The sequence below is a fragment of the Populus euphratica genome, unplaced genomic scaffold, assembly GCF_000495115.2.
Source record: "Populus euphratica unplaced genomic scaffold, PopEup_1.0 scaffold22.1, whole genome shotgun sequence".
Classification (NCBI taxonomy): Eukaryota; Viridiplantae; Streptophyta; class Magnoliopsida; order Malpighiales; family Salicaceae; genus Populus; species Populus euphratica.
In genome coordinates, this window is record NW_011499863.1 from 33400 (window position 1) to 57020 (window position 23621).

Below are 23621 nucleotides of genomic sequence, written 5' to 3' on the forward strand. Positions count from 1 at the left end.
AAAAATAATTTTAAAAAAATAAAAAAAATATTATTATTATATATTTTAATACAAAAGGTTATATAATATAAACACTGTAAAACATGATGAGATAAATACATTGTAACTTTATAACTTATAAACAACAATAGGTTATCAAGAATTTCTATTTTGTTTCTTATAAACTTCAACAACTATAAGGTACCTTCCTCGTACCAAGAATGATGTGCTTTTATAAGATTTATGAAATTGCTTTGAGCTTGTGCTTGATCAAGACAAGTATCATCTCCATCAAATACAATTCATGTGGCCAAGAATTAAAATTGCTGCGACTTTTGAAAGTTGTTATAGCATGTTCTTACGAAGTTTCCGATATCTGACAAAACATTAAAATTAGGAATCGGTTCTACTCATGCACAGGCAAAGGCGCCCACCAAAAAAGTATGACACAATTACAACAACTAAAACCTCAAACCCTTTGAAACAGATCATTATAAACATGGAAGAAAGTACGGTGGGTGGGAGTAATGGCCAACCAATACAACAGAAACACATCATTCTTTTTTCTTTTTTTGTTTCGTATAATCAATCTTCTTTTCATTTTACAATCTAGTATGCCTCTTAGACTGTTGGGCATCTGATGTCAAGTTGTCACCACTGCCACTAGCCATCCGCTTTGATTCCCCTATTCCAGCTGCTACAGCAAGAACATCAGGTGATATATCCCAGCTGCCACTTTTTCTACCCAAACTTGATCGTCTGGAATGCATGACGCTGCGCCCTTCCATTCCCTGTGGGGGGAGGATCCTGCTTAAATCTGGAGAGACATCAGTCAATCTACTATCCTCATGCAGACTGTCATCATTTCTTGCTGTGCCATTATAATCATCATCTCCTGAAGCCTCATCCCACACTGGCTTCCTCCCCATTTCTATGTCGTCACCGGCAGATTTTTCCACATTACACACTGGCTTCCTCCCCATTTCTATGTCACCGGCAGATTTTTCCACACTTGAACTGACAAAACTAGTAGCTACCATTCTAGGTGGAATGGCAGGTTCCTTTGGTACTTTTGCCCTGAAACTGTTCTTAGATGGAGGGATGCTAGAGCAAAATATCTCCTTGAAGTTCTCAATCAACCCTCTGTCAAATGGGTTAGCTAGCCCATCATACCGGTATCTAAAATTCTCATAGGTAGACTGCCAAAACACAAAAAGCAAGAAGTTTGGGAAAACGAGCATATCACATAAAACATAAAGAATGGCATGGTTTTCCAGGGAAAATTAAATATCTGCAATAGAAGCAAAATGCAGCGAGTTGCAAAGGAAGGGATGTGAGAGGAAACAATTTTAGGTGAGATGAGTTTTTGCATGAGGATATTGACCTAAAAGTGTGACTTGTTATTGATTTCCATTCACCATGACTGGAAGAGTTTCTTACTTGATTTTTACTGATGAGATACGAATGGAACAAGGTAAGACCACCAACAAACCAAACTGAAATAAAGGTGTAAATCACTAGAGCGACAGAGGCAGGAGTCTTGGACATTGCTTTCCAAATTGACGTCTCCTCGCTATTCATGATCCTCTTAATGTAGACCCAGCAAAATGCGTGTACATATAAGCAAATAATTGTTGAAGTAAAGACAAACATGAAGAAGAACCGGTAGTTCCGCTGCACCCAAAAACAGAAGGATAAATCCCAGTTCAGAAAAAGATCACTTCGAACATACAAATTCATGTGATGCCAAAGGTCAGCGTTATTTTGCCAGTGCAAGTACTAGCTTGAAAGCAAACTGAAAGATAGTTAGGTCAACTACAAAAATTCTCTACATTAAGACAGATTCAAGAATATCATCATCAAACTAACACAAATTTGACAAATTCTGGCACAACCTAAAAGTAAAACTGGAAAGAATTTCTTGTGATCTTGATTTTTTATCAATTCACAGTCTGAAGCTATATAGCAGGAAGGCTATCTTCTTATTTTTGTACCAACACCGGCTAACCCGTAAATTATTGGTGTCATTCCACCATGGAACAATGATGCCAAATACTTTCCCTCGTTAAACTTGTGTTTCAGTAATAACATAGTGTGTATATTTCTCTTTCTTTTGGATGGGGAACAACAACTCCCAATATGGTTGATAAGGACAACTCAGAGAATCATAAACACCACACTCAATGCACGACAGAAACTTTTAGAGAATCATAAACACCACACTCAATGCATGACAGAAACTTGTGTTCTCAGAGTTCTGAAGATGCCACTAGTTAAGTTTTAAGAGCAAAGAAATGCCAGATGGAAGAATGATCATTTACCAATCCAATGCACTGACCAACCCAAGGGCAATGATGGTCAAATCTTTCCACACAGTTGTTGCATATGGAACAGTGAGAACACCGTGGGGGCCTATAAAGCATGCAGGTATCACAGTACTTGGTCTTCACAGTTATCCCATTGATGACAACATCCTTTGTGCGTGGCAAACGGAGAGGTGGGGTTTGCCCAGGAGTAAGTGGAGTGTTCCCTTCATAACCTTCCAGCTCTGGAGGATGAGCATTACGAGGTATTATACCAGGATCTCTTCCTGATGTTAGCAGAAGAAAGGTTAAATCCTGCGAGAACAAACACATCCATCAGTTAACAGCACAGGACTATCTACAAACTTCTTTTTGCCAACCTAGCCTCTATATTTATTATTTCAAGCAACTCCAACAAAGTTTTGATGATCAAATACAAAAATGTGTGCAAACAATCCCTAAACTAGTTGGGGTTGATTGTACAGATCTTCTTCTATATTTTGGGCTATTTAGGATCAACTTTTCAGTAATATATTGTGATAAAAAAAATACTTCTTTACCACTTCAAACCCAAAATATTTTGATTTGGCTTTTTTTTTTTTGTGTGTGTGTGTGTCCTGCTATTCAAATTGAATCACTGCTTTGCATTGGTGCATCCGTAGGTTAATGCTGTAATCACAACATCTAATTTTTTTGTGTGTGTGTGTGTGTGTGTGTCCTTCTGCTATTCAAATTGAATCACTGTTTGGCATTGGTGCATCCTTAGGTTAATGCTGTAACCACACCATCTAATAGATCCTCCCTCAACTTATCCTCAGTAGATACTGCATCAAATTTCCTATGATATACTTGTTTCATATTTAGTCTTTTTTATGTATATTTCCACATATGCATCTTAATTTATATTATCACATATGCACATTTCTGGAAACGCTGCTTATTCGCTCCATGTATTCTTTTCTGGTTTGAATTGAGAGAATTATCTAACTTCAATGTCAAGAATCCAGATAAGAACACACAACAAACACCCCATATCCCTGATCCCCGCCAACCAAAGCAAGGAAACCCCAAAGAGGACACATTGTTGACAATTTTAACATGCAGCTAGAGATCTCTTGCAACAGGATCAAAATGGATGTTCCTGGATAAAGTACTCCTATTGTGTAAGGATAATCAAATAGGGTCTCAATATAATTCACATCCATGTCAGCACATGAAAATTTTCTAACTTACATAAATTCATTTCTTTACTGGTGAGTGGAGATATGCTACTGTAACAGAAGCAACAAACTAAAGCCAGTGGTTATATGCTGTCACTGGTATATGCATGCACCACCTTACAACCTTTATTCATGTACTGACTTGATTGTTCTACAATATTCCGTATACTAGGGCTTCGAAACAGTCTAGTTAATCATCTAACTTGCTTTTAAAGATGAAAACTAAAATGAAGATTCTGTGATTGGCATAACATGGCAACTGCTATCTATTTAAGCTTTGAACTAACTCATCATAACAATTAGCTGAGTTCATTGTTAAGCGTGGAACTTCAGCAAACAGGAGCATAAAAATTTAAAACAACAGAACTTAAGAAAGGAAAACAACTCACTAGTAATGTCAGAACAACGACTAAGACTACTATTGATATTCCCAGGTGATGAGAAAAATCATCTATCAGCTTTCTTGCTACAAAGACACAGAAAACAACAGCTGGAACCACAATAAGAAAGATGGTTAACAGAATAGATCTTGCATCCGGTCCAAATATAAGCCTCCCCTGAAGCAAAAATGTCTGCCAACAAAACAACCAACTGTGGCGTTATGCAATTATCAACCCATTACCAACATGAACAAAGAAAAGAAAAAAACACTAGCGAAGCGTAATACTAATAATAATAAAACGTTCGGAAAATAGTAGTAATATCTACATTATGCTTTCACATGTTTGAATCAACAAACAGAAAAGGCCATGATACCATGAGAAAGTTATTTTTTCATTAACCCCAGCATAAAGTTCTATACAAAACTGAATCTAGAATTTGATTCACAAAAGTGAAAAAAAAAAACATCTGCAAGCAACCCAAATTCAGTTACTCATTCAACAAACTAATCCCTACCCATTTCACAATCAGCCTGCTATTTGCAAAATAATTAACCAAGTGAACCATAAACAGAAGTTGCAAGCAAAAATAACTCAAATTGACCGCTAACTTCAACCAAAAAATAGAAAAATCCCATCTTTTTTCTCCTTAATTCAATTCTTAAACACCCCGAAATCCAATCTTTATCCTCAAACTCACAAAGCTTCACACTTTCCTAAACAAAACCAAAAACAACAACAACCCAGAATTTAAAACTTGAATTTAGCTTACATTACTGCCTTTCCATGCCTGGTAAGTCATTAGACCCTCCCCATCGTCACCATCAACAGCGGAGTCTACCGTAACTCCGCCAGCCGGATCCGGAGGAGGTGGGACCACATACATGTCTCTCATTCGCCAGCCGGATCCGGAGGAGGTGGGACCATATACATGTCTCTCATTCTCCTCTGTTCTCTCTGTCAGGTCAATTCTGTACAGCTGCAAAACTTCGCAAAACAAAAATGAAGAGGAAAGAAAGAAAAGCTAATAAAGGCGGCTCTTATAATATTACTGTAAAATAAAAAGAAGGGACTATTTGACTTTTTCTTCATTTTTATTCAAAAGACAAACGGGGTTGATGGGGCCAGGATCATGTTATGATATTATGATTTATGAGGTGGCTAACCACTACAGACTACGGCGTTTATGGGCCGTTAACCGTCGCGCTCTAGCTGGTCAGCTAAGTAAATATAATAGTGTAGGCAAGCTATTCAGACATTACATTAATGGAAAAAAAATACATATATATATATAACAGAGTACAAAATATTCTACAATACAATCATTTAAAGTTTATTAATACAATGTTTCCCTTTCTTTTCCTCTGTTCTTGGTTGAATTATGTTAATAGGGAAGTTAATTATCTTCTTTTCTAGGTGATTCAATAGCCAATAAATCATTGAATAAATCGTACTACAAAGGAATCTTTGAAAATTTAAAATTATCAGTCTCTTTCTGCGTCAGGTGTGTGCGCCCTAGGATGGTTTGTTTTCAATTACTTTTTTATCTTTTTAATGATTGTGAGGGGGAACATGGTATTGTTAAGCCTACTAAAATACCACTAGATAGATGATCAAGTTAATTGGTGTGGAAAATTGCATTATTGTCATTAAACTTGATTTGACTAATAGGAGTCAAAAAAGATATATATATATATAGATTAAGAGGAGTTGAAGCATTTTTTAGAAGATTTACTATTGATAGTTAAGATTCCTCTTGTTAGTATTTCAAGATCAAAATAATAGACATATAAAAAATAAATAAATAAATACGTAACGATATTATCATGTTTAGTTGAAGGTATAAAAATAAATATATTTAAAAAATATATATAATGAGTAACTATATTTTCTAAACTAAAATTATATGGAGATATTTTATTAATTTCTCGTTATGATAAATTAAATCTTATAATAGCCGGTTGCCAGAAATCATGGAGCCAGAGATTTAAGTTTTGAGTTTTGAGTTTCGCTACATATTCATTAATAATTTGGTACGATAAAAATATTTTCATACACATAACTTGATAAGTCATTATCGTGATTTGTCACATAAAAATTATCAATCTTGAATTCCAAGCTTTTATATCCAATTAAATTGCAAGTTTTCAACAATATCTTGATTTAAAAACATAATTCAAGAATAGATCATGATGGTAATTGAATTTTTTTAAAAAAAAATTGAAAATCATCTCACAATTACAAAATTTAAACAATATTAATATAAAAGGTGAAATTTCCATGAACTCCACTCCCTGTTTGTGACATGGTTGGTGTGCTTTTGAGCAAAATAGAAAGGTGGTGTAGCTTCAATGTGCGATATTGGACTGAAAATATTTTCAAAATCCCCAAGTTATTATCACCTCCAATCACGGAAATAGAATAAATCAATCATTATTTTTAGGGTTTTTAAAAGGGAGTTACAGTAGAGATAAGTGTCCTTTGATTGTGCGTTTATGTTGAAAAATCAATTTAGATTCTGCGTTTTTATTTTAGTCAATTACATTGGATATGAACAAAATGTGATCTATGATGCGATTACTTGTTACGGCTTCTCAAAGAGCCTCTGCCCAAGGCTTTCCACTGAAATAGATTTGACCATATTTTTGCTAAATATGATGCCATTATCTGGGACAAAACACAAGAGTACAAATTGACTTCACAACGCAGGCATACGAGTTAAAGTGATGTTTTTCTTCTTCTTATAATTACTAGGTAATTATCAAACATAAATAAAAATATCAATATAATTTTTTTATTAATAAATTATAGTAAACTTTACTAATAAACTATTTTTTTATTATATCTATTAATAACTACCAATAAAAATATTCTCTCAATATATATATCATAGATATTACAATGAAAATAAAAAAAATAAAAAATATAATAATATATTACTTGTACATATATAATTATCAATGGATTAATTCTGCTGATGAATTCTATCAATAAATCTATTTATATTATTTAATATATAACTTGACGAGTAATCTTCCTTTTTTTTCCTTTTTCCTTTTTTCTTTCTTATTTTTCTACTCAACAAATAACATCCCCTCTAAGTTTGTGAGGATGAAATTTTCTAATTCAAATATACAAAATTATTATTTTTTTAACTTAAATTTAAAATATTATTTTTATTACATATTTTCAATTTATAATACATGTATTTTATTTTGATATGTGTTTGTTTTATAGTTTTTTTTTATAGAAATTTATTGTATGATTTATCTATATTAGAGTTTATTTGAGATTTTATAAAATTATATTTATTTATAAATTGATAAATTTTATTTTGAACTTGTGACTTAAGTATTTTATAATATAATAAATAATAGTTTATTTAACAAGTCTGTGTTTTATAATTTATCAATTTTATTACCAACAAACCATAAATTATCGATGAGATTTTTTCTGGAAAATTATTTTTGTCTAAAATTCATATTAGTGAATTTAGAGTATAAATATCAATAAAAAATTCTGACGGTAAAATTAATATAAGAATTATGGTAATGTATAAATCTTATTTTTTTAATTGTTAATCATAACTCATATTTATATACTTGTAAGATATGTGGGATATTAATTAATATAGGTCTTTAATATAAGGTAAAAGCACAATCATCTAATCTAATCTGATTTAATTTGGTGGATTGATATAACTAGAATGATCCTTGTAAAATCTAGTCAAATATTAAAAGAAGGGAATAGCTCTTTTTTATCATTCTTATCTTTTTTTTTAAAAAAAAAATTACCATTCACATCTAAATCCCCAATGTATTTCCCTTCATTTTTTGGGTATAATTTCTTAACTTAAAAGCACAACAAGAGATTTCCCCCCTCCTCTGCTCCTATTTCTTAAAAAAAATTATGATGATAATTAGTAGTGTTTTATTAGCTATTCCCTGAACTCATCTTAAAAAATCAAATATAAAAAAGAGAGAGAAAATAAAGCTAATAATACATAGAAAATAATAAGAACATTTTTATTTGAAATTTCTCTTTTATTTATATTTATTTTTTAAAAAGTAACTAATTATTATTCCAAACACCATCAAAGAACATTTTATTGTTCGTACCCATTTTTTCTTCCAGCAAAGGGTTAAAATAATTGGCAGGGTTAAAATCATGTGATGCCTATGCAACTACGCATGCAAAAACGCCTAATCTCCCCACGAATCTCTTACAACACCATCCAAGAAACTGTTAGTTATTAGTGCAATATAATATATAATATGATATTTATTTGATCATTTATTATTCCATGAGCATATATTCTTTATTCAGACAAAGCACTGTCATCATGGCTTTTCTTTGCAAGCACAAGACTTCGGATTCCCTCCTGTGTTCTCTCCTAACTCTTCTTTATTGTTCGATTTGCTGGCTTGGCATGTTCTTATTGGCCTTCTCTGCTGTAGTTTTATCATACAAAATGTAGTAATTTTGTTAATTAATTACTTTGGACCCTTTCTCTGATTCCAGGTCGGTGGAGATTTGAACTTTCACAGGTACTCACGCATAAAGAAGTGTAAAGGGTAAAGGGAAAAGGGAGCTAGCTAGGTTTAATGCGGGCGGTGGTTTGGCAATCCCTTATTCCTTTGAAAACACCATCGTGATGGGAGATCTCTAAAAGCTTGAAAAGGGTAAAGCAATAGCACGGTAGAGACTAGATAGCATGTGGAGGCTAAATAAATTAATTTGTTCTCAAATATCAATAATGGGACTTCCTATTTATCTTTTATTTTATTTTATTAACATGGTTTCTAAATTAATTTACATATATTTGAACGAATGTTATCTATCATAAAATTAATAATTATGTAAAATTATAATAATTTTAAAAGAACTCAAACTTATAATTATTTAAAATCAAATTTAAAACTCGGTTAATTAAACTTTTCTAAATATTTTTTAAAACATGATTATTAAAATATAAAACTAATATATCAAGTTAATTTTTGAAATTAAGAAATGAAATGATTATGTGGTGATTGAAAATTTTATTCACTAATATCTCAAAGATAATGTATTAATTGATATTATTATTTATTTATTAATGTTTGAAGAACGTTAGACCATATCATTCTGAATTAATTAATAATTAATAAAAATAATTAATTCACTGAATATTAACAATTTATATTATCCGATAATCAATATGAAAAAACAAGATTTAATTTGAGATAATTCCATCAGTCAATAGAAATAATAAATACAAAGATACTTTTTTTTTTATCTGTATGTATTCTTCAAATCTCTCTCTTCAACAATAATATATCCATAATATACTAATTAAAATATTTTTTATAATGACCCAATACCCATATACAATATATGGTTACGTTTAACAATTTCACATCATCGAACCCAAAACTAATACACACAATCTACATGATTTTATATCTAAAAACCAATCAAAACTAATAATTTTCACTCCTATCGTCAATAAAATTTCACAACCAATCACACATCCTTCATCCCGTTCTTTCAAATCATTTATAAAAATCCTCTCTTTAAAACGACATTGTGTTCCCTCTACTTCTTTTTTTGCAATTATTATTTTTAGATTTATTATTTTTTCCAATTACATTATAATTACTAAACAACTTTTTCTTGTTTCATTGATTTTTTTTAGATTTTTTTGAAAAAATTTATAAATATAAAATGATTAAAAATTGTAAAATAACCAGAAAATGACCAAATCTAATGAGCTTACAAAATGTGAAGAAATATGCAAAAATCTTGGAAAATGTGCATTTCAAGATGTTTCATAATTTGTTGCTTATTTTCTCACGTTCTGCTCTGCAAATTTGCTTCTGAAAAATTTTAGGCCGGCTGAAACTGGAAGAAAATATTCAAATCTGACTTCAAAATTTTATGGGTAATTTGATAAGTCCTCCTTCCCTAATTTCACAAGAGAGGAAGGCTACTGTCACGGGGAAAGAAGGCTACGGGATGAGAAAAATTCAATCGAGGTTGCGAATATTTATGATTTGGAACTGCTGGAGGTTTTATGGCGATGGAAAGGCACTGCAATCTAGGGTTTGACTTGGTGGCGAGTGAGACTGTGGAGCTGCCGTTTTGATTCAGGGCTGTTCAGTGAAGAAGGCTAATTTTCCAACTCCTAATAAAGCTAAATTTTTTAATCTAGCCATTTTACCAAATTTGAAAATTTTTGTTCATTAGAATTTAAAATAAAATTTCACTAAATAAAACTTCTTTCTTTATATATATATATATATATATTCAAGTGTATATATGGGTCACCAGAGGAAGGGCTTGAGAGCCCATTCAGAGCAACTATATAGGCCGACAGAAAACTATAACCCAATGGATAAAACAAATAAGCATACGTTTGTTATTTCATTCAAATGTACAGAGTTTGATTATGTCCAATTTAATTTTTAATATTTTATAAATTATAAATTCAATTCATTTAATTTAATTTAATTTTTTTAAAAATTTGAATGGGATAAACATACGAAACTAATTTTTTTATTTAAAAATGGATATAAACCTACAACATAAATTGTAGGTGTCATAATACCTTCAATATTAGGATTAATTTTTATGTTTTTCATTATCATTAAATTCTTGTTATTTCTTCTTTTCACTCAATCGAAAAAATAATCACTTATTTGTTATATTAAATAAATCTAATAAAAAGCTAAAAAAATAAAAATAAAAATAAACACACAGGATTCCCTCCTAACTCGATGGGCAACATTTACAAGAGGGGAGTGAAGTTAGGCGTTGATGCACTTTACTCTGAATCAAATTCGAGTCCAAAATATCCTTCGACGGAAACAAGTAAAGAGCGTGATGCTACGGGACACGAATTTTGTGACCAAATGAGAAGAATTGAACACCTCTTAATTTGGACAATAATTACATTTTACCTTTAAATTACTCTATATTGGGTAATGATTTATATGACAGAAAGTGAATTACGAAAAAACCACCAGCAGAAACAAATAATATTTGACAAAAATATATATATATATATATATATTACCAATCAATATTTTTGTGATATCTATTCGTGGTGGTCGCATCGTCCCATTTCTTGGTTTAGTCAATCTAACGGCATATAATCTTATATTGAAAAAAGGTCCTACCGGGAGTCGAACCCAGGTCGCTGGGTTCAAAGTCCAGAGTGCTAACCACTACACCATAGAACCAACCTGCTCACTTGGTCATTATTTATTTATATCATCCAATTTAGTTATCAAATTCTGGTATCAAGTCTTCTGTATTTATATCATTATTAAATTGAATCGTTGCTTATTTTTTACAAGATATTTTGGGTCATTGACTTATGTTATGCTTTACTATCTTGCGCAAATACTAATGATATTAAAAAAGGTTAATCTTATTGAGAATAATAAAAAAATACTATTCAAGTGCGCGTTATTAATTCATAATCATGTCACATATATAATTAAAAATAAATGTTTTAATAGAAAACATTCATAGCAATATAAAGTATATAAATTTAAAATATTTCGAGGTATATGCAGTTTCCTAGCTGCTGCCCATTTGCGATGGCATAGAACCTGGGAAAGAGAAAAGTCTAAAGGACCACAAATTAAAAGGCCCAAAACAGCCAGCCGAAGAAGACGAATCGGCTATTTGATGGTTTGCTCAATCAGTTGTGTTCTCTAAATTTCCAAGCTTTGATGTTTCGTAATCGTAATGTAAGCAGCTGCAAGCTTACTAGCACAACCTAGTACAGAATTGTCCCTGCATAGTTCTTGATGATATTCAATAAAGAGGTTATTGATTCCGAAATTCGTTGAAGAAAATGTTCATATAGGAGAGATTGCCTTCTTTTAAAGAAAGGAGATCACTCATGACATCCTTATATGGATTCTAAATCTGCATTAGATATTAGGGAGGGGAGAGGTTATGCGAAAACTACCCTATGGTTTGGTCCCTTTGCAAAGCCGACCTAGTTTCAAATTATTTCACGCCAAACATCGTACGTTAATGTTATCGACCTTAACTTCTCAGCAACAAGCTAGCACACATGTCTTAACTTGCCTTTAAGCAGGCTAAGAAGAACAAAAAGCTGAACCTAATTATTCACGATCACAACACTCTTCGTTATCGTGCGTCTTCTTCGCCTAATAACGCATTCTGGATCTACACACCCACAGGAGCGTTAAGAATCCCATTATAAGTTTTGTGATGCGGTGTCAGATGAAACCAGCTAATCGCTTGTATATTGGACAAACACGATTATTAAAAGATATGAGATTCAGATATTTTTCGGTAAGGTTATATGCCACCTAGCGAATGAAAGGCCATTTGATTCGATTCGATTCTTTTCACCAGCCATTTCTTCAATCATGCAATCTAATAATAACTTAGAGCCCGAGCAATCCTAGTTAACAAGGGATTCGTGCATCTCATAAAAAAAATCACATTAAATCAGTACACGTTTTGAATGGCAAGTGAGTGTGTAAAGTTTCCACTAGGAGATTGGGACATCCACCGATGAAATGGCTAAAAAATACATATATCCAGCAAGTTCAACATGCATGATATAATAAGAAAAGCCTCTTTGCTTGCGATCAATAAATTACTAAAATCAGTCCTCAAAGTAGGATTCAAACTTCACTTATACAAAAAATGATCTTTTAAAATCATTTAATAGTATCAAATTGTGATGTAATAAGAAATCTAAGGTAATTTCTTTGTTTTAATAGTATCAAATTGTGATGTAATAAAAAATCTAAGGTAATTTCTTTGTTGTTTGCTGTAGTAGAATAAATTTTTTCTTTTTTTGTTGTTTGCTGTAGTAGAATAATTTTTTTCTTTTTCTTTTTATTCTAAGTTTGTTTGTTTTTGTATTTCACTTTTGGCTATTGGTTTTGGCCCTTATTCTAAGTTTGTTTGTTTTTGTATTTTATATTTTTGTATTTCACTTTTGGCTATTGGTTTTGGCCTTTTCAATATATATATATATATATAAAGAAGAAGTAGAATTAAATTGATAGAGAAGATAAAAAAAGAACTACAAAGCCAGGTAGTTCCGGTCAATGGTGCGCAGGTTTTGTTCCCACTTACACTATAGAGCATCAAGATCTTTCATCTTTTGTTTTGATCTTACAATTATATATATGGTATTCTTCTTGAAAGAATACAAAATTTTCTTGTTGCTCTTGTATGTAATGAGAATTGGAAGTATTAAAAATAGGATTAGTATAGAGGTCATTAAACAGAAGAAAAGATTTAATCAAGAACTTGGTTATAAGCCTACTTTTAATTATAAGAGCATCTCCAATGGAGAAGCCAAATAAATAGCCAAAAATAAAAAATTAATATTTTGACTTTTCTTTGTTTGTTTTGCATATTCCAATGGAGAAGCCAAACAAAATACTAAAATGCCTTTTTTCTCCCACAAATGTTATTTCTACATATCTCTTTAAAGAGCCAAAACCAACAAAGTGGGACCACTAAAAAAATAGACCAATTAAATGTAGACATGTGGAAAAAAAATAACATTAAACAATATTAAGAAATAATAAAATATTTATTTTTTTCACTCCAATATAAATGACTCTTCAAATGGTTTTTTTCCATTGGAATAGATATGATAAGATAAGCTATATTTATACTATTCAAAATACTATTTTATCAATTTAGCTTTTTAAAATAGCATTTTGGATTGGAGATGCTCTAAGAATGTGAAAAGCTCATCTTATCTTCAATATATAACAATCACCCCACGAAAATATCCAGGTTCCCGTAATTCTTAAAATAATGATGACAACTATGTAAAAATCCTGAATATTTGGATCTTGAGAGATAATCAAGGCTTAGTAAACCTTATCATTTCAGGTAGTTTATATATTCTACTCTTCCACCCACCACACTTCAAAACCCATCTCTAACTATTAAATGAACTAAAGATAGCAGCAAAATTATACTATAATCAGTGCCTTTTCTACCTTCCATTTCTCTATTCGTTCAAACATAAGCTTTAATTTTCATGGTACGAACTCGTGGCGTTAGGTGATGTAGATCTATATATAATTGCCATTAAATCTGGGAGGTGCCTCATGTAACGATAAGAAGCTGATTTTGAATCCTCTGTTCACGCGTGCCCGTCAAAAGCACTGGCCCTGCATGAGATAGATCGCAACAACATTCTCTAGCTCTTGATGATCACCTAACTAGACAGTGTTAAAACAGAGAAGGATGAAGAGACTAACATGGTCATGGTAGAGACAGAACATGGGCACAGCTCAATGGTGCTCATTGCCTCATGGTGCACTTGTCATACCTGAAAGTGAAAGACATGGAATGATTTGGCCACTTAGTGGAATAATTAGGGTTAGTTTTTTCTCTTTCGTTTTCTTTTTGGCGGTTGTGGTAAAAGACAAATGTGTGTCCGAAGAAAAACGGCTGAACCTAAAGAAAGTGTTCTGAAATTGAAGGAAATGCAGTGGGGATGGCCACGTGAAAGATGGGGGAAGAGCAGTGCTTTTTAGGTGGGTAACGTACGGCAGAATAGTGATTTACTGTACACTAACTAGATACACGAGGAACATTCTACACCGTTCTTTTCTCTTCTCCTAGCGACATAAATTGTGTTTTTAAAAAGTTCATTTTTTTAATTAAAATTTAATATGTTTCATATATTTTAAATTATTTTAATATATTAATATCAAAAATAATTTTTAAAAAATAAAAAAATTATTAACATGTATTTTAATACAAAAAATTATTTAAAAAACATCCACAATTATACTTTTAACATAAAAAATTATTTGAAAAATAGTAACAATCACATTATCGAATAGACTCTAAGTACCCATTAGTCAAACGATAGTTTTTTTTTCCTATAAGAGTTTGATAAAAATTTAAAAATTATTTAAAAATTATTTGAAAATAAAAAAAGGTATGTAATGAAGTCTTTGAGCTTTTCGGTATTTATCTTATAAACAAATTAACCACAATTTCTTCAAACAAATCGCAAAACTTGATTATTAACATGTATTTTAATACAAAAAAATTATTTTAAAAATACCCACAATTATATTTTTAATATAAAAAATTATTTGAAAAATAGTCACAATCACATTGTCAAATAGACTCTAAGTACCCATTAGTCAAACGATAGTTTTTTTATCCTCTAAAAGTTTGATAAAATTTTAAAAATTATTTAAAATTTATTTGAAAAAAAAAAATATATAATGAAGTCTGTGTACCCATTAGTCAAACGATAGTTTTTTTTTCCTATAAGAGTTTGATAAAAATTTAAAAATTATTTAAAAATTATTTGAAAATAAAAAAAGGTATGTAATGAAGTCTTTGAGCTTTTCGGTATTTATCTTATAAACAAATTAACCACAATTTCTTCAAACAAATCGCAAAACTTGTTAGATAATGAAATTTTACCATTTAATTACAAAGTTAATTAGTTATATGTTCTCCAAGATGGATGTTGGAAGATCGATTTCTTTTTCACAAATTTTTTAATTTTTCGTGGATTAGATCACTAGAAAAAAATAATTTAATTTTGGCCCGCATAAATGGATAAAAGCCTAATCATATATAAATTAATAAATAAAAAAGCTTAGATTTACACAATATGATATCCCTCTTTTCCCTTATATCTTCTTAATTGTTCACACTGTTCATATTCATATGAACAGAACTTGAACTTGGCCGTTTTTGGGCTAATGCCAAAAGAATTTTACCAACAAAAGAAAATAAAATCATGCAGATACATGTAGGGCTAGCATTTGGAGCACGCAATTTTTGAATCATATGCAATCATTTCGTCATTTTACTCGCACGGTTCGTGATGCATAACATCCTCTATAAATAAGCCATTCACCCTTTGTGCCTAGCATATTGTGGCGTGGCTTGGATGTGGAAGGGCTAGCTAGCTAGGGCTTCCCCTTCAAAACACGTATTTACTTCTTTTCCATATCCTTATTTTGTGGGGGAGAAGCAAAGATTTAGAGAGAAAGATGGCTTCCTTTTCCATTCACTGCCCATGGATATTCACATTTGGTCTTCTAGGTATTACATGTGCAAATAAATATTTTCCTCTCTGCATCTGCTTTAACAACTTCAAGTGGTTACAAAATCTGATTACATAATTAATTAAGTGTATCTAAATATTACATTCATATGGATTTTTTTAGGTAACTTCGTTTCTTTTGTGGTTTTCCTCGCTCCAATGTAAGTTTTTTTGTTTCAACCAACTTCTCTAATAAATATTAAAGAGCATCTCTTATGAAAGGGGCTATTGATCGAAGGACAATATTGAAGCTCTAACAAGATGTTTCCATATTGTTGCAGCCCAACATTTTCAAGGATTTGTAGGAAGAAAAGTACAGAAGGTTTTCAATCATTGCCTTATGTGGTTGCCCTATTCAGTGCAATGATTTGGCTCTACTATGCATCACTCAAGTCTGATGCTCTCCTCCTCATCACCATCAACTCAGTCGGTTGTTTCATAGAGATAATTTACATTGCTCTTTACGTTGCTTATGCTCCAAAACAAGCTAGGGTACGTACATCATGAGCACACATCTCTCTCTGCACCCATATATTTTTGTTAGCTATATATTGATCTCCTTACAAAATATATTTGCCTTGGTTTTTGCAGATTGCCACCTTGAGGATACTTATTTTGTTGAACTTTGGGGGATTTTGTGCGGTTCTTCTTCTCTCCCACTTCTTTGTAAAGGGATCAAACCGGGTTAAAGTTCTAGGATGGGTTTGTGTAATATTCTCAGTGAGTGTATTTGCAGCACCTCTGAGCATTATGGTGAGGATATATATATTATTTGTGACCCTTTTTGATGGTTTTTGTTCTTAAATATTTCGTCAAGCTGCTTAAACTGAGTCGATTTGTGTTTGTCAACATCACTTCATGGGATCGAAAACAGAAGGAAGAGAGCAGAATACTTTAATTTTTATACTCACACATATAGATATATATAACATATATCTGATCATAGTATATTTTATCCATGACTCTTCAGAGAATTGTGATACGAACCAGGAGTGTGGAGTTCATGCCATTTACATTATCGTTTTTTCTCACCCTTAGTGCTATCATGTGGCTCTTTTATGGTGTACTACTGAAGGACTTCTATATTGCGGTAAGTGATCTCTTTCTCGAATTAATGTATACACAGACGTGTCTCTTTTTTGCCTCATTGCTATATATGTTTTGTTGCTGCTGTATTACACATCCTGCAGCTTGCATGCTATCCTTTGGACTTCTGCATAATCTAGACACTGAAAGTCCATCTCTCCCTTGTTTTTTTTTCCCCATCTGTGTGCAGATCCCAAACATACTGGGCTTTATCTTTGGGGTGCTTCAGATGGTACTCTATGTAATTTACAAGAACTCCAAGACAGCAGTGCCTATGGAGCCTACGCTACCTCAAAACAGCAATGATATTGCCAAACTGAGCTCAATTTCTTGTGAGATGAAACCAGCTGTTTGCCCCCAGTCGAACGAGGAAGATGATCATACCGAGAATAGCAAGGATCCTTCCAACCAAGAGAAACCTAATCAATGTGAAGTTTGATTTGAGGATCTTGCTAGCTAGTACCTAACTTGTCTCGTAATGCACGTGGACTGTTGTACCTGTACCTAATTCTCTCTCTATTCTTGTAAAATTTGTGAAGGAGAGGCTTTATAAATATGCTCTGCAGTGTCCTGTTCGTTTTTGCGAGCATAACTCGACCAATATGGAATAAAAGTTATGCATATTTAATTTTGAGCTCAACAATTTGATGAACACAATTTATCATTTAATAACGTGTCAATTCTCTAGTAGCCCGTCCTGGGAAAAAAAATGTTCACAATGTAAACCGCTCAGTCTAAAAGCAGCTTTCGTTTATAAAAAAATAAAATAAAAAAAATAATTCATTGCAAACAAAGAACAAGGAAATAAAGCTTGCATGCATGGTTTATCTTAGGTGGCGTTTGATACGAGGTTAAAAAAACTAGTGGTGAATTATTACCGAGTAATTATTATAAGAGCAATTTTTTAAGGGCATAAAGCTGGATTTTAATGATGTTTAAGAATTATTATTTAATAGAAAAAATACTAATCCATAGAATTTCTTTTTGGAAAATTTTAGTGAAAAAAAATATAAATAGCAACATTCTATAAGAAGTAATCTATATATTTCACGCAAAAAAATACCTTAACTAATCGTAAATATTAGTAAAATAATATAATCTTGAAAATAATATGTTCAAACTCTCCAAAGTTTTTGCTAAAACAATTCAATCGAATATTTATCATATAAATAATCAATGCAATGTATACAAAGTTTCAATTTATTCCATTTTTTCATTTAGCACGAAACATCTTGGACATACCGGACATAACGGAAAAATATTGGCAACTATTAACAGGCATTTGCAACATTGCCCTTTTGGATTAATGATTTTTATTTTATTTTATATATCTTTAAAAATAAAAAATGAAATCAGTTAATATTCGAAGAGTGTGGAAAGTGATACAAAATAATTATATTTTAATGATGATTGGTAACAAAGAAATAAAAAATTATTTAATATGTATTTTAAAGAAAAAAATAAGAAGAGAAACAAAAAAAATTCATAAAGTGAAAATTTTACGCTTCAAAACACCATCTTTAGATGGATAATATGATTATGTTAATAGGGTAGGTCAAAAAAAAAAGAGGCCAAGTTTATGACATCTATTAGATTAAATTAATTTTTTTACTTTATTATACAATAAAAAGATATAAAAATTTATTTATCACTAATTCAATACTAAAAAAATAAAATTAAATAAAAATTTCAAATTAAAGAATGGAAATGAAACAAAAATACCTAAAAAAATTATTAAATAAAATTTCCATATTAAAATTAAAAACACAACCACATTCAAAAAAATAAAAAATAAAAAACAACAACCAAATGGTATAGGATGAGTATCAGGTGAGGATTTTATTGCTGCAATAGGCAATCGAATCCGTGCCTTTAGGCTGGTTCCACGCGCTTCAACCAGCTCAACTATGATATGAGTCCCTACGAAACGATTATAAAATATATCAACCTAACGTAGTCCATGTTTTTTAGTTGCATTTAGTAGTTGATTGACAATGCTTTCATGTTGGACCAATTTTTTTTTTGAAATATATATAAAAAATAAATTAGATTGTTGAAAAAAAATTGGCATTGTCATTAATTTGGTACAACAATTCAAATTTAAAAAAAAAACCTCAACAAAACTCTTTATTTAGCTCAAGTTTTAAATTAAATCATACAAGAATAAATTCAATGTAACCTTCTTAACTAGGTAAATCAAAAGAAAAAAATAATAAAATAAAATAAAATAAACTAATTAGGTTCACTTTTTTTTTTAATATCATGTACATATTTATAGATACAACTTACTAGTAAATGATCACTTTTGAAAGCCAAATCATAAGATAGAGTTCACCAGCTCAAGACCTCCAGTTGAGCACGCATGGTTACAGTTGAGCACACATTTACATGAAGGTTACAGTTGATCACACATTTACATTTACATGTAGGTTAAGAAATGCTAGTGGTATGATTTGAATTAGAGATGTTTTTTGCTTTTTAGATGACTCCTTACCATTTAATTATTGTCATCTATATAATATTAATAAATAATTAAAATAATATATTAAATTTATTCACTATTTACAATAATCGACTTACTTTTTTAGTTGTATTGATAATAAAAAGTATCCCTTCTTAATAATTAACTCCACTCAAAATTGCAAGTAATAGTTAAATTATAAAAATTAACCACTGTAGTCCCCACCAAACACCCCTTTAAAGACAAGGCACTCGCCAGATATGATCGATCCAATTCACAGCCAACCAGTCCATAGTATTGAATTAGTCCAATCCAAAATCGAGCAACCCAAGCCATGATCATTGATTTTATCATAATCTGTTATTGGGTTCCCGAGTAAAAATAGAAAAGAAAAAAATAAATAAAATATTACCAAAAAATATAAAAATAAAAAAGGATGCTAAGTCGCCTAGAAAATGACTAAAAAAACTGGTTGAAGAAGTTTAAAAATACAAAAATTAAAATTTGATAGTATTTTATTGATTGATGAGAGTCTTGTGGACAAAAAAATTTATTTTGAGAAAGAAAAATCCAAAATTAGACATTTATGGACTTAATTAAATTTTAATGAAGGTTTAATTAAATTTATGGAAAATTTAATTGTAAGAAAAATTAATTTTTGAGTTAATTTGGGTTTTAATTGAAGGAAATTAAAGTTCTAGGATCAAATTATAATTTCTAAGAGTTAATTTGATCAAATCAAGGGCTTAATTGCATAAATATTAAAGTTTGATGGCCAATTAGGGACTTAATTGAATAAATCTAAAACCAAGAATCAAAATAAAAAAGATGCATAATTGGAGGGGTTACAATTAAACCAAATTAAGGGTTAAATTTAAAAAATTAAAAGTTTGTTATTCAATGGAGGGTTAAATTGCACTAATTTGAGACTGAGGATCAAAGTAAAAAAGACGGCCAACTTCAAGGCCACTGTTTGATTTTTGGTAAGGGTGTATTTGCATTGATTTTTTAAATCAAAATTGAAATGTAGGACTTTATTGAATAAAAACAAATTATAAATTGAGAACCAATATGAATTTTAACACATTCTGACGCTCTTTTCTTTTAAATAAACGGCGCGTTTTGCTCAAAATGACGTCGTTCCATGCACTATTCACATAAAAAGGGATCAAAACGATATTGTTTTGAATGGCACCATATGTCTTTTTCTTCCCTTGAATGCACAGAGAACAAGGGAAGAAGATTTCTTTTTCTCCCTTGTTTTCACTGACTTTTGCATCGCCATTTCTCTCTTAAAAAGATGTTAACCCAATCGATGGACTACCACCCCCTAGCTAGCGCCCTTGTTAACCCTGCCCTGTCTCCTGACTGGACAGAGGCATGGCATTTTCATCAACCTTCTTGACCTATAAATATAGAGGCAGAGAAAAGGCATAGGGATGGAAAAAAAAGGCCCGAGAGAGATAGAGGAGAAGAAAAGAGAGAGAAGAGAGAAAAGAGGAGAAGAAAAGAAAAGAAAAAGAAAGAGGAAAACACAAAGGAGGGAGAGGAAGAGGAAGAAGAAGGAGAAGCACGGTCTACCACTAATACAACCACCATTGTCGCACGTGTGCGGCGTCGAAGCGATCGTCCACCCTCTCAAATTTAAGTTTAAGGTATTTATCTGACAAATATGGAGAGATAAGGAATTCTTATCTTTTACGAGTGAAAAATAGGATGGGATTCGCCACCTAATATTTTGGTCACTAGGAACCCTAACTAGTCTCAGAGATCGAGTACAGAGATTGATTGCGTAACGGGAAGGTATTAGCACCCTAAATACACCATTCCAAGGTAAGTTGCATTGTTTTATTGTCTAATAAAAACTAATGTCTCATTTTGTTTTCTAATTTTTTGTCTGTCTATAATTTAAGAAAAGTCATCCTCGGTAAGAAAGTCCTTATCTTATCGGGTAAAAACCTAACTGTTTTAACATCAAATAAAAAAACTATCTTTTTAATATTAGGAGTGCGTTTTACATGTAAATTCATAATCTCAGATATTAAAAGAAAACAAAATAATTTTTTAATTTTTTTTAAAATATTGGTCAAGTTCTCATGATTTTAATAAACAAATTATTAAAACAAAACATGCATGTTAAAACTTGTTTTTTTTGAAGTTTTCTTTGTTATAAGAAAGTACAATATGAGTTTTTTTAGCTTTGAAAGACTTGACCGTATGCATAAAAACAAAAACATGTTTTTTTTAAATGTCTTGATGAAAATCGGGTATTTTAAATACTGGATTTATATCTTTACAATATAAGCTTATAGACCGATATTAATTAAAATGACGTAGAAAAAATTTATGGAAAAATCACAATTTTCAAATATATATATATATATATATATATATATAATGAACTACAGGTCCAGCCACAAGGCTGGACTCAGCCCAACCGTGTTGGGGTTGGGCTCATGTTCTAGCCCATAACAACCACGACTGGTACTGTGCATAAGCACAGTAACTAGTTAATTAATTGGCCGGTTACTGTTTTCATACACAGTAATAAACTAGTTATTCTTTTTGCATGCAGAACGTGCACAGTGCACGTTCTGCAGGCAAGAAGATGAATAATGGCTGGCGACTATGAGGGGGAAGAGAGTTACCTAAGGTGATGATCTTGGGTGGCTGAGCTGACGATGATGCTGGTGACCGATCTCAGTGGCGTTGTGGTGGTGGTGACTGGGAACCCAATGACAGCGGCGGTGCTTCTTCTTCACGGTGTAGAGACACCAGCTTGTGTCTTCTCCCTCCATCCAGTTTGCTCCTCTTGTCTTTTGTTCTTCCTTCTTTGCGTCTATCTCTCCGCCCGACTTCTCTTTCCCTAGTTTTCTTTTTTCTTTTTTCTTTCTTCTTCATCCATTGTTCTCCCCTTGTTTTTTCTAGTGTCTACTGTTTCAGTGCCTTCTTTTTACTCTTTTCTCTCTAAAAACTTATTGTTCCTTTCTTTCAATCTCTCCTCTCTCTAAAAAAAAACTATCGGTCTCTCTCTCCTGGTATTTCTTTCTTTTTTTCTGCTATTTTTCTCCTTTGTACAGAGGCACAAGCCTTTGTTTCTCTGTATTTTTCTTCCTCTTACTTCTCTGTCTCTTTTTCTATTTTTGGACGATGATAGTGCTGTTAGGGGTGACTGAGAGGAACGGTGGAGGCGATGGTGGCAGTTATACGGACCGCAGCTGGTCGTTCTCCCTCTCCACTCCTTTATTTCTCTGTTGGTTTCGGCTTGCTGCTCTTTTTTTTTTGTTCTTTCTCTCTCCTTACACATTCAAAATTCCCCGATTCATTCCTCTCTTTCACACAAAAAATTTCCCCCCTGCTCTTATCTTTCTCTCTGCCCAAAAATCCCCCACTAAATCTGTCGTTTACTTCCCTCCTTCTCTAAAAATTTTTTCCCTTCTCCTTTACGACCAGGTTCCTCCTCTGGTATTTATAAGCAGAGGAGGAGAGGGTTACCTTACCCCTGCCATGATGCAGGGTAAGTGGCTGATGAGAGCTATTGGCAGGGCATGGTTTCCTGTTTTCTTCATCATGGTGGCATGGGCTTACAGGTATGGCTGTGTAAGTGGGAGCAGAAAGAGAGATGGGAAAAAAAGCGAGAAAAAGATTTTCAAAAATCTTCTTATTCCCTGCCTTTGCATGCACAGGGAAGAAGGAAAAACAGTGTCGTTCAAAAGGGCACTGTTTTGATGTTCTTTTTTTTTTTTTCTAAGAAAATGTAATTGGAAAGAACTAAAAAAAAATAGGTTATGACAACCGCGACAATAACGCCTTTACTGCCAATAGCATTGCCTCGACGTCATCGCAGGTATCCTCCTGCTACCTTGTCTATTTGTCTCTTGCTGTTCCTGCCTGTATTTGCATGCAGAACGTGAGTAATTCATGTTCTGCAGCTGATAGGGGAGCTGGTGACTGTGCTAATACACAGGAGCCAGCCTATTTGGTTTTGGGCTGGGTCTAGCCTAACCCACTAGTCTAGGCCAGGTCCAGCCCATTTAAAAAAAATAATATTTGTGATTGCTCCACCTTTTTTATTTATGCTTTTTTGTAGTATCAGATAATATTTTTATATTG

General features: G+C 31.9%; 2 protein-coding genes and 1 non-coding gene across 4 annotated transcripts; 1 reads left to right on the forward strand and 2 right to left on the reverse strand.

The window, feature by feature from the left end:
- Positions 1-359: 359 nt before the first annotated feature.
- Positions 360-4934, reverse strand: LOC105125262 (probable protein S-acyltransferase 7). Of its 2 annotated transcripts, XM_011025627.1 has the most exons (6): positions 4655-4934; positions 3892-4074; positions 2301-2597; positions 1420-1653; positions 969-1178; positions 360-914 (listed from the first exon to the last, which is right to left on the reverse strand). In XM_011025627.1, exons 1-6 carry the CDS (start codon positions 4775-4777, stop codon positions 582-584), a joined length of 1380 nt encoding a protein of 459 aa, XP_011023929.1. In that variant the 5' UTR covers positions 4778-4934; the 3' UTR covers positions 360-581. The 2 variants fall into 2 exon arrangements, with proteins under 2 accessions (XP_011023929.1, XP_011023928.1); XM_011025626.1 differs by having other exon boundaries at positions 360-1178.
- Positions 4935-11030: 6096 nt separating this feature from the next.
- Positions 11031-11102, reverse strand: TRNAQ-UUG (transfer RNA glutamine (anticodon UUG)). Its single transcript has one exon. It is a non-coding gene; the product is annotated as a tRNA-Gln (tRNA).
- Positions 11103-15853: 4751 nt separating this feature from the next.
- LOC105125263 (bidirectional sugar transporter SWEET12-like) lies at positions 15854-17584 on the forward strand. The gene is made up of 6 exons (XM_011025628.1): positions 15854-15960; positions 16086-16122; positions 16243-16453; positions 16553-16714; positions 16932-17051; positions 17238-17584. The coding sequence occupies exons 1-6, from the start codon at positions 15909-15911 to the stop codon at positions 17484-17486; spliced, it is 831 nt and encodes a 276-aa protein (XP_011023930.1). The 5' UTR covers positions 15854-15908; the 3' UTR covers positions 17487-17584.
- Positions 17585-23621: the final 6037 nt, after the last annotated feature.

Excerpts from the sequence above, each read along its gene's own strand:
- LOC105125262 (XM_011025626.1), bottom strand. The coding sequence starts at position 4,777 with ATGAGAGACATGTATGTGGTCCCACCTCCTCCGGATCCGGCTGGCGGA. Across the intron at positions 4,075-4,654 it reads AGGCATGGAAAGGCAGTAAT|ACATTTTTGCTTCAGGGGAG; the intron begins GTAAGCTAAATT and ends TTTTGTTGGCAG. Across the intron at positions 1,179-1,419 it reads ATCTCATCAGTAAAAATCAA|TCTACCTATGAGAATTTTAG; the intron begins GTAAGAAACTCT and ends GTGTTTTGGCAG.
- LOC105125263 (XM_011025628.1), top strand. The coding sequence starts at position 15,909 with ATGGCTTCCTTTTCCATTCACTGCCCATGGATATTCACATTTGGTCTT. Across the intron at positions 16,123-16,242 it reads GTGGTTTTCCTCGCTCCAAT|CCCAACATTTTCAAGGATTT; the intron begins GTAAGTTTTTTT and ends ATATTGTTGCAG. Across the intron at positions 17,052-17,237 it reads TGAAGGACTTCTATATTGCG|ATCCCAAACATACTGGGCTT; the intron begins GTAAGTGATCTC and ends ATCTGTGTGCAG.